Source organism: Bos indicus x Bos taurus, chromosome 22 (assembly GCF_003369695.1).
Source record: "Bos indicus x Bos taurus breed Angus x Brahman F1 hybrid chromosome 22, Bos_hybrid_MaternalHap_v2.0, whole genome shotgun sequence".
NCBI lineage: Eukaryota > Metazoa > Chordata > Mammalia > Artiodactyla > Bovidae > Bos > Bos indicus x Bos taurus.
The window spans coordinates 31,942,196-31,955,129 of NC_040097.1; the positions used below are offsets into that span (position 1 = coordinate 31,942,196).

Here is a 12,934-nt window from a genome sequence, read left to right on the forward strand (position 1 = left end):
GGAAGAAATAGAAAACCTTAACAGACCCATCACAAGCACGGAAATTGAAACTGTAATCAAAAATCTTCCAGCAAACAAAAGCCCAGGTCCAGACGGCTTCACAGCTGAATTCTACCAAAAATTTAGAGAAGAGCTAACACCTATCCTGCTCAAACTCTTCCAGAAAATTGCAGAGGAAGGTAAACTTCCAAACTCATTCTATGAGGCCACCATCACCCTAATACCAAAACCTGACAAAGATCCCACAAAAAAAGAAAACTACAGGCCAATATCACTGATGAACATAGATGCAAAAATCCTAAACAAAATTCTAGCAATCAGAATCCAACAACACATTAAAAAGATCATACACCATGACCAAGTGGGCTTTATCCCAGGGATGCAAGGATTCTTCAATATCCGCAAATCAATCAATGTAATACACCACATTAACAAATTGAAAAACAAAAACCATATGATTATCTCAATAGATGCAGAGAAAGCCTTTGACAAAATTCAACACCCATTTATGATAAAAACTCTCCAGAAAGTAGGAATAGAAGGAACATACCTCAACATAATAAAAGCTATATATGACAAACCCACAGCAAACATTATCCTCAATGGTGAAAAATTGAAAGCATTTCCTCTAAAGTCAGGAACAAGACAAGGGTGCCCACTTTCACCACTACTATTCAACATAGTTTTGGAAGTTTTGGCCACAGCAATCAGAGCAGAAAAAGAAATAAAAGGAATCCAAATTGGAAAAGAAGAAGTAAAACTCTCACTATTTGCAGATGACATGATCCTCTACATAGAAAACCCTAAAGACTCCACCAGAAAATTACTAGAACTAATCAATGATTATAGTAAAGTTGCAGGATATAAAATCAACACACAGAAATCCCTTGCATTCCTATACACTAATAATGAGAAAACAGAAAGAGAAATTAAGGAAACAATTCCATTCACCATTGCAACGAAAAGAATAAAATACTTAGGAATATATCTACCTAAAGAAACTAAAGACCTATATATAGAAAACTGTAAAACACTGGTGAAAGAAATCAAAGAGGACACTAATAGATGGAGAAATATACCATGTTCATGGATTGGAAGAATCAATATAGTGAAAATGAATATACTACCCAAAGCAATTTATAGATTCAATGCAATCCCTATCAAGCTACCAACAGTATTCTTCACAGAGCTAGAACAAATAATTTCACAATTTGTATGGAAATACAAAAAACCTCGAATAGCCAAAGCGATCTTGAGAAAGAAAAATGGAACTGGAGGAATCAACCTACCTGACTTCAGGCTCTACTACAAAGCCACAGTTATCAAGACAGTATGGTACTGGCACAAAGACAGAAATATAGATCAATGGAACAAAATAGAAAGCCCAGAGATAAATCCACGCACATATGGACACCTTATCTTTGACAAAGGAGGCAAGAATATACAATGGATTAAAGACAATCTCTTTAACAAGTGGTGCTGGGAAATCTGGTCAACCACTTGTAAAAGAATGAAACTAGAACACTTTCTAACACCATATACAAAAATAAACTCAAAATGGATTAAAGATCTCAACGTAAGACCAGAAACTATAAAACTCCTAGAGGAGAACATAGGCAAAACACTCTCTGACATACATCACAGCAGGATCCTCTATGACCCACCTCCCAGAATATTGGAAATAAAAGCAAAAATAAACAAATGGGACCTAATTAAACTTATAAGCTTCTGCACATCAAAAGAAACTATTAGCAAGGTGAAAAGACAGCCTTCAGAATGGGAGAAAATAATAGCAAATGAAGCAACTGACAAACAACTAATCTCAAAAATATACAAGCAACTCCTACAGCTCAACTCCAGAAAAATAAATGACCCAATCAAAAAATGGGCCAAAGATCTAAATAGACATTTCTCCAAAGAAGACATACAGATGGCTAACAAACACATGAAAAGATGCTCAACATCACTCATTATCAGAGAAATGCAAATCAAAACCACTATGAGGTACCATTTCACACCAGTCAGAATGGCTGCGATCCAAAAGTCTACAAATAATAAATGCTGGAGAGGGTGTGGAGAAAAGGGAACCCTCTTACACTGTTGGTGGGAATACAAACTAGTACAGCCACTATGGAGAACAGTGTGGAGATTCCTTAAAAAACTGGAAATAGAACTGCCTTATGATCCAGCAATCCCACTGCTGGGCATACACACTGAGGAAACCAGAAGGGAAAGAGACACGTGTACCCCAATGTTCATCGCAGCACTGTTTATAATAGCCAGGACATGGAAGCAACCTAGATGTCCATCAGCAGATGAATGGATAAGAAAGCTGTGGTACATATACACAATGGAGTATTACTCAGCCATTAAAAAGAATACATTTGAATCAGTTCTAATGAGGTGGATGAAACTGGAGCCTATTATACAGAGTGAAGTAAGCCAGAAGGAAAAACATAAATACAGTATACTAACGCATATATATGGAATTTAGAAAGATGGTAACAATAACCCTGTGTACGAGACAGCAAAAGAGACACTGATGTATAGAACAGTCTTATGGACTCTGTGGGAGAGGGAGAGGGTGGGAAGATTTGGGAGAATGGCATTGAAACATGTAAAATATCATGTAAGAAAGGAGTTGCCAGTCCAGGTTCGATGCACGATACTGGATGCTTGGGGCTAGTGCACTGGGACGACCCGGAGGGATGGTATGGGGAGGGAGGAGGGAGGAGGGTTCAGGATGGGGAACACATGTATAATTTTTTATTATAAAAAAAAAAGAAAAAAAAAATTTTAGTGTATTTGTACAAGCATTGTTCACATAAACAAGTAACTATATGAACGTATTTAATTTGCTGGCCAGCAACAAAAAGAAATGTGTATATTTTAAAGTTTAATAATACAGGTGAGTATAACACAGTTAGGAGAAGCACTCTTTAAAGACTGACTTCTAAAAAAACAAAAAAAGATTGAATTCTAAAAAAGAAATTCATGTGACAGATCAAGTGGGTATTGACTGTCCCATTACAGGGCTCATATGAAGATTTTTCAATTAAAGAGAAGCTCTCCGTTCACTTAAAGTGGTCTGATGTGAGGAAACTATTAAAAGGAACATTTCTTCGCTGCATGAAGAACACATATCTGACAAAATATTTGAAGACTCCTATTACTCAGCAAGAACACCTGAGAAGGTATTCCCTTAAGTACAGTTTTGGAGACGTTCATTAGTTTAGCTAATAGGAAAGTGCCAGGTGATCGTGACAATAGGATCTCACTAGAGAAAAGCCTTTAGACTCTAGCTGGCTAAGAAAGACTTCTGCTTCCATGGAATTCTGAATCACAAGGTAAGCGTGCCCAGAACCAGTGAACAACATACCAAATCATTCACACACACATTTATTCCTTACTCCTAAGTCATCACACCTGTATGTATTCAATGATTTGTAAAGGTTGACTTGGGTACTATGAGCTCTGATGTTATATGACCCACAGATAAGTCTTTCCATACATCACAAATAATTTTCTATGACTGTACACACAAGGCTGACTTGAATGCACTCTTCCAAATTCCTGAATGCTGGGTGCCCCTAACCTTCACTTACAACACACCCACCTTTTCCTGGGTGGTTTGAGTTCCAGTTTGGCCTAAGTAGTTCATTAAAAATACACAGAAATATTTAAATTCTGAACTTCAAACAAAGAAACCAGAGATAATAAATAACAATAACAGCAAACCGGGAAATCAGTAGAGAAACCAAAAGTCTGAGCTCCCTCAGGCCTTTCACATTAGAGCTATAAATCATATCACCCAAAGGGAAACTTGGGGAGATTTGCACACAGTCAGGTCCAACCAAGGAGAAGCACCACAAATAACTACAGACGCGGTACACATAATACTTGGATGCTTGCCACCACAATTAACATTTATAATAAAGTCAAGCATTCATGTGACTTTAGCTACACAACATAGCAGCTTTGCTATCCAGTTCATAACATTTTGGTTAATTATACTTCTGTAAACAATCTACAGGGTTTCCCAGGTGACTCAGTGGTAAAGAATCTGCCTGCCAATGCAGGAGATTAAGGAGCGTCTCACAGGTTCAAACCCTGGATCAGGCAGAACCCCTGGAGGAGGAAATTGCAACCCGCTCAAGTATTCTTGCCTGGGAAATCCTGTGGACAGAGGAACCTGCTGGGCTACAGTTCAGGGGGTCGCAAAGAATCAGATAAGACTCAGCAACTGAACACATAACAACAAATAATCTACAGTCAAACAAAAGCCTATTTCGGGCTCTATTTGGGGAAGAAACTGGTGCCTTAACATGGAAGCAAATGGCCCAAGATCACCTCCCGAGATGAGAAACTCCACCAAAACATTTGAAGACCGCCAAGTGGCTCCCACCAAAGTGGAAAGTGACTTTGTTACTTCACTTCAAACATCATCTGTTTTTATTATTTTTAAATCTTTGCTGCCTAATTCCCTTCCCAAACATCCTTGTCCTCTGTGGGTCAACAAATCATACATGATCTGGCTCCTCTCAGAGAAATGCAAACCTATTCCATTGTACACTTTCTGGAAACAGATCAGGGGAATCAGAAGAAAAGGTACTGCACTCAAACCCTTGGCCCCAGTGGCCAGCCCCACAGTGTTGCAGCTTTCAGGGCTGATGCTGACAGTTTAACTCCGCAAACACTGGTGCCAAACAGGATGTCCCTGCTAGGAAGTTCACCGACTACGAGTGTTACGTGGTGTCATAACAAGCGATCATGTGCCAAGATTCTTGAGCTGAGATTAACCGCTGAGACACAACATGGGAAATGTGGTAAGTTCATCCTCGTGAAACCAGAGCTCAGTGGGAGCACTGCATTTAACACTTCCATTTACAAGCCTTTGGGGAGGAAGATCCAGATCATTACAGAATTGAAGACGGCAAGGAAAGTCTCCGTGTTGTAACTCAGAGCGATGTGACGAATATGACAAAAGTCATAACCGAGGCAAAGACAGGGGACAAAGTTTATCACCTAAGGCTTATCTGGAAATCAAGACAATCCAGCTTAATGCTTTAGGAGGAGGAGGAATCCAAGACGCACCCCTCACCTGCACTGTTGTATCTGCTGGAAATGTCCCCCTGCGATGACAGAGAGGAAGAAGGCCTGGGAGCAAAGAGGGGATGAGAGGAAGAGGAGGAAGGGGGAAATTACAGCAGCAGCACGCTGCTTGAATGAGCTGAGAACTTCAAAGTTCATGTTTTGGTTTATTTCTTTTCTCCCCTATTTGAGCCCGGTTCGACGCATTTCAATGTGTGCCTCCAATTCTGGGTGTCTCAAAACATTGAACAAGAAAAAAAAAAACCTGAAAGAAGAATCATGTAAACAAAGAACTTGCCCTTAAAGCCATGTAAATGTGCAAAAACTGTCATTTCAAACGGAAGCCAATTCCTGGCTCTCCTGCCATTGATTTACTCTGTACTGATATTTCTAACACATAATACGCTAAGATTTTAAGTAAATGATCTAGTTCAATCCTCATGACAATTCTGTGAGGCAGATACAGGATTTCCACAGCATCCCAGAGCAGTTGCAAAGTCACAAAGCAGCCTGTGGAGGAGGAGGGCATTAAACCCTGAACCCCCTATTATATCCCCCTTATATCCTATGCATAACCAAGCTTCCCTGATAGCTCAGTTGGTAAAGAATCCACCTGCAATGCAGGAGACCCCAGTTCAATTCCTGGGTCGGGAAGATCCCCTGGAGAAGGGAAAGGCTACCCACTCCAGTATTCTGGCCTGGAGAATTCCATGGACTGTATAGTCCAGGGGGTGGCAAAAAGTTGGACACGACTGAGCACTTTCATAGGCATAACCATTACTTAACACATTTACAAGAGATACCATCTGTACAACAAAGAATTCAAGTTCCTCTACCTTTATCACATGCCCTTGTTGTTTTTAAAAGTGATTCTTAGAATAAAGCACTGTAACAGTTTAATGGGCTGGGAATGTGTCTGAAGCACCAGTCTGGGTTACACACCACAGAGACTCAGAAGGGACAGTGGTTAAAGGCACCAACTGGCTTAGCCTTCTGTTAAAAGTATACATAGAGAACGACTGAGACAGAAAATAGGACCTAGAATACACTACAACTGATTAAAGCAGAGCAAGTTAAAATTTAAATTAAAGGTAAATACCATCTCGATTTTTAAGGCAACTAGCTCACCCTTGTGGACAGAAAACTACACAACCACCAATTCCTTCCCAGACTGCTTCAGTAAGATACCACACCAAAACTGGGGAACGGACTCAAACCAATAGAAAGCATTGACGATTTAAGTCTGAACAAACTTTCTAAGCAGGTCTATAAATCGTGTTAGCAATCCCATGCCTGAAAATTCCCTTACATGATACGGGAAGTCTCTGAAAGATTCTTGAACTCAAATCAAATATACAACCAAGGATTTGCTGAAAACAATGTAACAAGAATCATCATTTACAAATAAATTTCCATTGTGCCGGAGAGTCAACTCCAAAAAATACTGGCAATTTTTCAATCTGCTAGAGACCACCTAAATTCTAATGAAACCTAATTACAAAAATATTTACTGCAATATTTATTTTATTCTACAAATATTTGTTGAGTACCCATTACATGATAGGCTCTTTCAAGGCTCTAGAAATAGAACAAATAGCAAGCTGCTGCATTTCTATGCAGAGGATCAAAATACTGTGAAGCAACAGTTTCTTCAGAATCAGTGGTCAAAGAAGGTCACTGCAGAACCATGTAAACACCCCGAATGTCCACAAGTAGTCAACAACCCAAACAGTCACCAGTTATGACACAAAAACACAACAGGACACTAGGCAGGTATGAAAAGCTTCAGGTAGAACTGTAAGCATTGATGGAAGATGTACAACATACACTATAAAGGAAGCAAAGTGAGAAGAGAGTGTATATGAATCTATGTGTATAAACTTCTAAAAGCAAATGCTTAGATGTGGGTATATATGTTTAGAATACCCCAAATTGTTAACAGTGATTATTTTCAGGAAAAGGAATTTGGAGTGAGGAGATTCTATATTCCATTTCATGCACGTGTGTATGTGTGTGTGTTCCTTTCATTTAAACACTGAGTTTTTTTTTTTTTTTTTGGAAGTAAGATTGTTTGCTCTCAAATAATGCATAGGATGGACTTTTTAATACATGTATTTTTATTATATAATTTTCAAGTGTACAGCATTAAAATTCAACATCTGCATATACTACAAAATGATCATCACAACACAAGTCTAGGCATGGTATTTTTAATGTATAATTAAAAGCCAAATCAGTATAACAGAAAACATTAGCCCACTATTCTTGATCTATGTGAAATTGTTATAATTCTAATTCACAGACTTAACATACCAACCTCCCACTTAGAAAAGGTGTTAATAAAATGCGTGTGTGTGTGTGTGTGTGTGTGTGTGTGTGTGTGTGAGTGCTCAGTCATATCGAACTGTTTTGTGACCCCATGGACCATAGCCCACCAGGCTCCTCTGTCCATGGCATTCTCCAGGCAAGACTACTGGAGTGGGTTGCCATTTCCTACTGCAGGGAATCTACCCAATCCAGGGATTAAACCCATATTTCTTATGTCTCCTGCACTGGCAGACATATTTTTTTACCACTGCACCACTCGGGAAGCCCATTAATAAAATGCTTGTCTAAAACTACAACTCTGTGTATAATATTTGGCTTAATGTTAAGCATGGCACAATCGTCTCTTGTGGCTCATAAAACCCCCTAACTCAGCCTTATTTGGTAAAAATTGCTCTCTGTAAGGTACAGAAAGGAAGATAACTAGTCCTGCTTCCACATGAAACCACTTCTGAAATAACTGGGGAGAACTTATCAAATTCATCCAACAGACAAAGGGATGGAAAACTTGGTCTTTTCTCACCATTACTAATACTCAAACGCCTTTACCACAGAGGAACATTCAGATCCCACAAGCAGATTATTCAACAACTACACATGTCCCTAAATTTGATAAAAATATTTTAAAAATTAAGAAATTTTAAAGAACCCCAATGATTCAAAAGTAAAATATATTCCAAAAGAATTTTCTGAGACAAATAAGTATAAGTACTGTGTGACATTTCCAAGTCCCGGGTAAAGCTCCTATTTCCAAAATTAGCAAATCAAAATAATATCTTCACCCCATGTGACAATTACAATTGTGTGTTTAAGAAAGGCAGTGTGCAAATGAGTCTTATTTTGAGTTTCTTACCTAACGCAGCAAGATTTTCTTCCTCCTGACTCTTTCCCAAAGAGGTCATCATTTCTGAATATAAATCACTCCACCAAGGATTATATTCCAAAACCTGCTTAACTGCTTCATCTTCCATAAAGTCAGCTCTGGAAAAAAAAAAAAAAATGAAGGGGCTTGTTACATATAATCAGGCTGGTTTTCACTGTTTAAAATTTTACCTTAATTCATCGTATTTGTACTAGAAATACAGACTGATTTAAAGCACATTTCAATGCAAGACTGAGCGCTGCTATTACTTTCACTGTGGTTACTAATCATCATACATGCAAAGTAAGCCTCAGACTAAAGGGGTATTTGACATTTGCGATCTTTTTAAACAGAAAGTCCAGAGAAGACCAGTCCCCTCTAAAGTCCTATGTCCTATACCACAGTTATGCGGGATGAAGCAAATCTGAATACACAATGCTCATGAAGGCTAGGCCTTGTGCAATTTGCAAATATTACAAATTTTCATAAGCTTATAATAAATAGTATTTTAATTCCACCACCACCACCAAGAGGTCTCTCTCTCACATACACACACACATCATTTTTTAGTATGTGCATTCATGTTTCCTTCCAAGATGCAATCTATTTCATTTAGCTATGCTAATATTTATAGACCCTAAGTCAAAACTATTGCAAAAGATAAAAGGAACTTTCACAGAGAACAGAGAATTACTTTTCCTGTACTTTACTTTCTCAGTTTTAACTAGAAAAATAACTGCTACATTCAAAGTAAACTCTTTGAAGACACTTATTCAGAAACGATGCTGTCTTACAGCTTCCCAGGTGGCAGCAGTGGTAAAGAATCCACCTGCAAATGCAGGAAACAGAAGAAACGTTGGTTTGATCCCTGGGTCGGGAACATCCCCTGGAGGAGGGCATGGCAACCCACTCCAGTATTCTTGCCTAGAGAATCCCATGGACAGAGGAGCCTGGGGGGCTACAGTCCATGGGGTCACAAAGAATTGGACACAACGGAAGCAACTTAGCATAGCACACACAGCACAAATACTATCTTATATTCAAAGTTGGAAGTTGGAAAAGAATGACATAAAGTATAACTTATGGTGGGAAATTCATTGATATTTCAGGTAATTAGAACCCCAAGACACTGGTCGTTTTGATACACTGGATTTTCTAGCTCATGGTTTTAATACTTTAAAGACTTTAATAGACTTTAAAGACTTTCAACTGAGATACTGAAATCTTTTTAAAATTAGAAAGATCACAGATAACTTACTGAGTTCTTTGGATGTGGCAAGCCCTGCACTAACTGCTTTTCATTCATTATTTCCTTGAATACCCACACCACTTCATTAGGCAACGGGTGCTATCAATACTCCCCTTTTACACGAGTGGAAACTGAGGGCTGGAAAAGTTGTGTACCTGGGTTAAGGTCAAAGAACCAGTGAGAAGTGGGGCCAGGATTTGGACCCCTTTAAGTCTCAGTCTGAAATCCAAGCTATTAACCAATATAAACTTTCCATTTTTATGAGTGAGGAAATAAAGCACATATTGGACAAAACTGAACAGCAATTACCTTGAAGGAGTAATTCTCAGTGCCAGCTCCTCTCGGGATCAGGCTGTTGCCCAGGACTCTGGCCTGAACAGTTAGGTGCCCCCCACAGAGACAGCGACACAGGATGCTAACAGACTCGACTGGAGAGGGAACGGCTTCTGCTTTGGGACGAGTTATTGGAGGTGTCCTTGTAGGAAAGACAGAAACTTGTCCCCCAGGCAGTGAGATATGCTAACCTGTGCTCAAGAGAGACACACAGAAGTCCCGAGCATTCACACAGTTACTGAGGCGAAAGAAGAGGACAGAACACCCAGGGTGAAGTGGCCACCTGAGAGGAAAAGGTGTTGAAAGCTGGAGCACCAAGGACGTTTTAATCAAGGGTAGAAGAAGGGCAACCCACTCCAGTGCTCTTGCCTGGAGAATCCCAGGGACGGGGGAGACTGGTGGGCTGCCGTCTCTGGGGTCACACAGAGTCGGACACGACTGAAGTGATGCAGCAGCAGCAGCAGCAACAGCAGCAGCAGAAGGGCCCATCTGAAAAGATGCTGTTTTTTTCCCCAGGAGGAAAAATAATAGGGGGAAAATCCTCTTGTAAAACAGTATCTCTGCCACCTTCATGCACACCCCTCAAAAAATTCAAAAATGTTTTGAGTAAAATCTCACTAGTACAGTCCCTCATCTAAACAGTGATGGTTCATTCCTTGTGATGCCCAACATCTAAGGTCGACTGATGCTCTACGTTTCAGAATAAATTATTTTCAAGTTTTAAAATGCCATGAGTTCAATGGGCATTCACTGAGTGCCCTCTTTGTGGCGTAAGAGAGAAGACCAGTAAGACTCTTGCCCTGTCCTTCAGGGCACCACAATTCAATGGGAACAATAGAAAAAAAACCCCACAGAATGTTACAAAATAATGCAGTAAAAACAAGATGAGCTATAACACATGAGCACTTCCTATGTCAAGCTGGAAGCAAGGGTGCCAGGGGGTGACAATTGAGCCCAGCCTTACAGGATAAGTCAAAGTTATTCAGGGAAAGCAGGAAAAGGGGAAAAATCAGCTGGCAAAGGGAAATCAGAAGTAAAAAAATGTGTGAGAAGCAGTGTGGTACAGGTGGGGAGATGCAAACATTCATTACTGTCATCATATGAAATGTGGGCAGGGGGTGGCAAAATAGACGCCACAGAGGCAGGTAGCATCCAGATAACAGAAAACTTTCTATACATGCTAAGGAGTTAGGAATTTATGCTTTAGGCAAAGGAGAGCCCAGATCAGATCAGATCAGATCAGTCGCTCAGTAGTGTCCTACTCTTTGCAACCCCATGAATCACAGCACGCCAGGCCTCCCTGTACATCACCAACTCCCAGAGTTCACTCAGACTCACATCCATCAAGTCAGTGATGCCATCCAGCCATCTCATCCTCTGTCGTCCCCTTCTCCTCTTGCCCCCAGTCCCTCCCAGCATCAGAGTCTTTTCCAATGAGTCAACTCTTCGCATGAGGTGGCCAAAGTACTGGAGTTTCAGCTTTAGCATCATTCCTTCCAAAGAAATCCCAGGGCTGATCTCCTTTAGAATGGACTGGTTGGATCTCCCTGCAGTCCAAGGGACTCTCAAGAGTCTTCTCCGAGACCACAGTTCAAAAGCATCAATTCTTCGGCGCTCAGCCTTCTTCACAGTCCAACTCTCACATCCATAAGGAGAGCCCAGTAAGGCCTTAAGCAGATTTTCACTCTCAGTAGACACTGCACTGATGGTTTTATGGTTGATGGATCTGCAGAAGAGCAGGGCTGGAATGAGAAACGCCAGCTGGGCAGTTAGGGGACAGCTGCAACAAGCCAGACACAGATGAGGGCCAGGAAGAGATAGAGTGAAGCAAAGCAGAAAGAGATAAGTGGTACAATTTCAGGATTGACTGGAAATGTGGAATAAAGAACCAAGTCCAAGGTGAATCCCAGGTTTTCAACCTGGGTGACTGGGATGAAATAAAGGGCATCCTATCAAGCAGAAAATTCAGGAAGATTTTACAGGTAAAATGATGCATTTGATGTTAAACGTGGAATTAGAGGAATCAGTGAGATGCCCAGTCGCTCTCTAAACCCTTCACCTGGCTTTTCTTCATAGCACTTATCACAATAGAAATACTTTTCATTTCCCCACTGGAGTGTAAGCCCCTTGAGGCCAGCTACCATGTATTCACCATTCTCTGCCTGCTGTCTGCAACACCGCCTGACATGGAAGTCATTCAAACAAATATTGGTAGAACAAGTAAGTATATACATGAAAGAATGAATAAGTGACATTTTATTCCAGTGTTTTTTCCGAAGGTTGCTATTTTGCATAAAGAACCACACTGGGAAGGAGGTAAACCTTTCTTTTCAAGCTTCTAATTACTACTTGTCATTTTGCTGCTACTGCTAAGTCGCTTCAGTCGTGTCCGACTCTGTGCAACCCCATAGACGGCAGCCCACCAGGCTCCCCTGACCCTGGGATTCTCCAGGCAAGAACACTGGAGTGGGTTGCCATTTCCTTCTCCAAAGCATGAAAGTGAAAAGTGACAGTGAAGTCACTCAGTCGTGTCCAACTCTTCGCGACCCTATGGACTGCAGCCTACAAGGCTCCTCCGTCCATGGGATTTTCCAGGTAAGAGTACTGGAGTCGGGTGCCATTGCCTTCTCCGTGTCATTGTGAGATCTCCTCAATAAATCCAGGAGCTTGATCATTCTATCATCTTCTTTACCAAATGTATAATGCTGAACATTACAATTTTACAAGACTCCCCAGATTAAGAGGTATAAACTATCATATATAAAATAAATAAGCTATAAGGACATATTGTACAGTACAGGGGATAGAGTCAATATTTTATAATAACTTTCAGTTCAGTTCAGTCGCTCAGTCGTGTCCGACTCTTTTCAACCCCATGAATCGCAGCACACCAGGCCTCCCTGTCCATCACCCTCTCCTGGAGTTCACTCAGACTCACGTCCATCAAGTCAGTGATGCCATCCAGCCATCTCATCCTCTGTCGTCCCCTTCTCCTCCTGCCCCTAATCCCTCCCAGCATCAGAGTCTTTTCCAATGAGTCAACTCTTCGCATGAGGTGGCCAAGGTACTGGAGT

The 12,934-nt window shown here is 40.6% G+C and overlaps 1 protein-coding gene across 2 annotated transcripts in view; it reads right to left on the reverse strand.

The window, feature by feature from the left end:
- SHQ1 (SHQ1, H/ACA ribonucleoprotein assembly factor) overlaps window positions 1–12,934 on the reverse strand; it is a 104,367-nt gene that overhangs the window by 72,272 nt on the left and 19,161 nt on the right. For both annotated transcript variants that reach the window (XM_027522592.1, XM_027522593.1), the window contains one exon: window positions 8,270–8,397. In XM_027522592.1, the coding sequence (XP_027378393.1) occupies window positions 8,270–8,397 (128 nt within the window). The remainder of the gene's footprint in view (window positions 1–8,269; window positions 8,398–12,934) is intronic.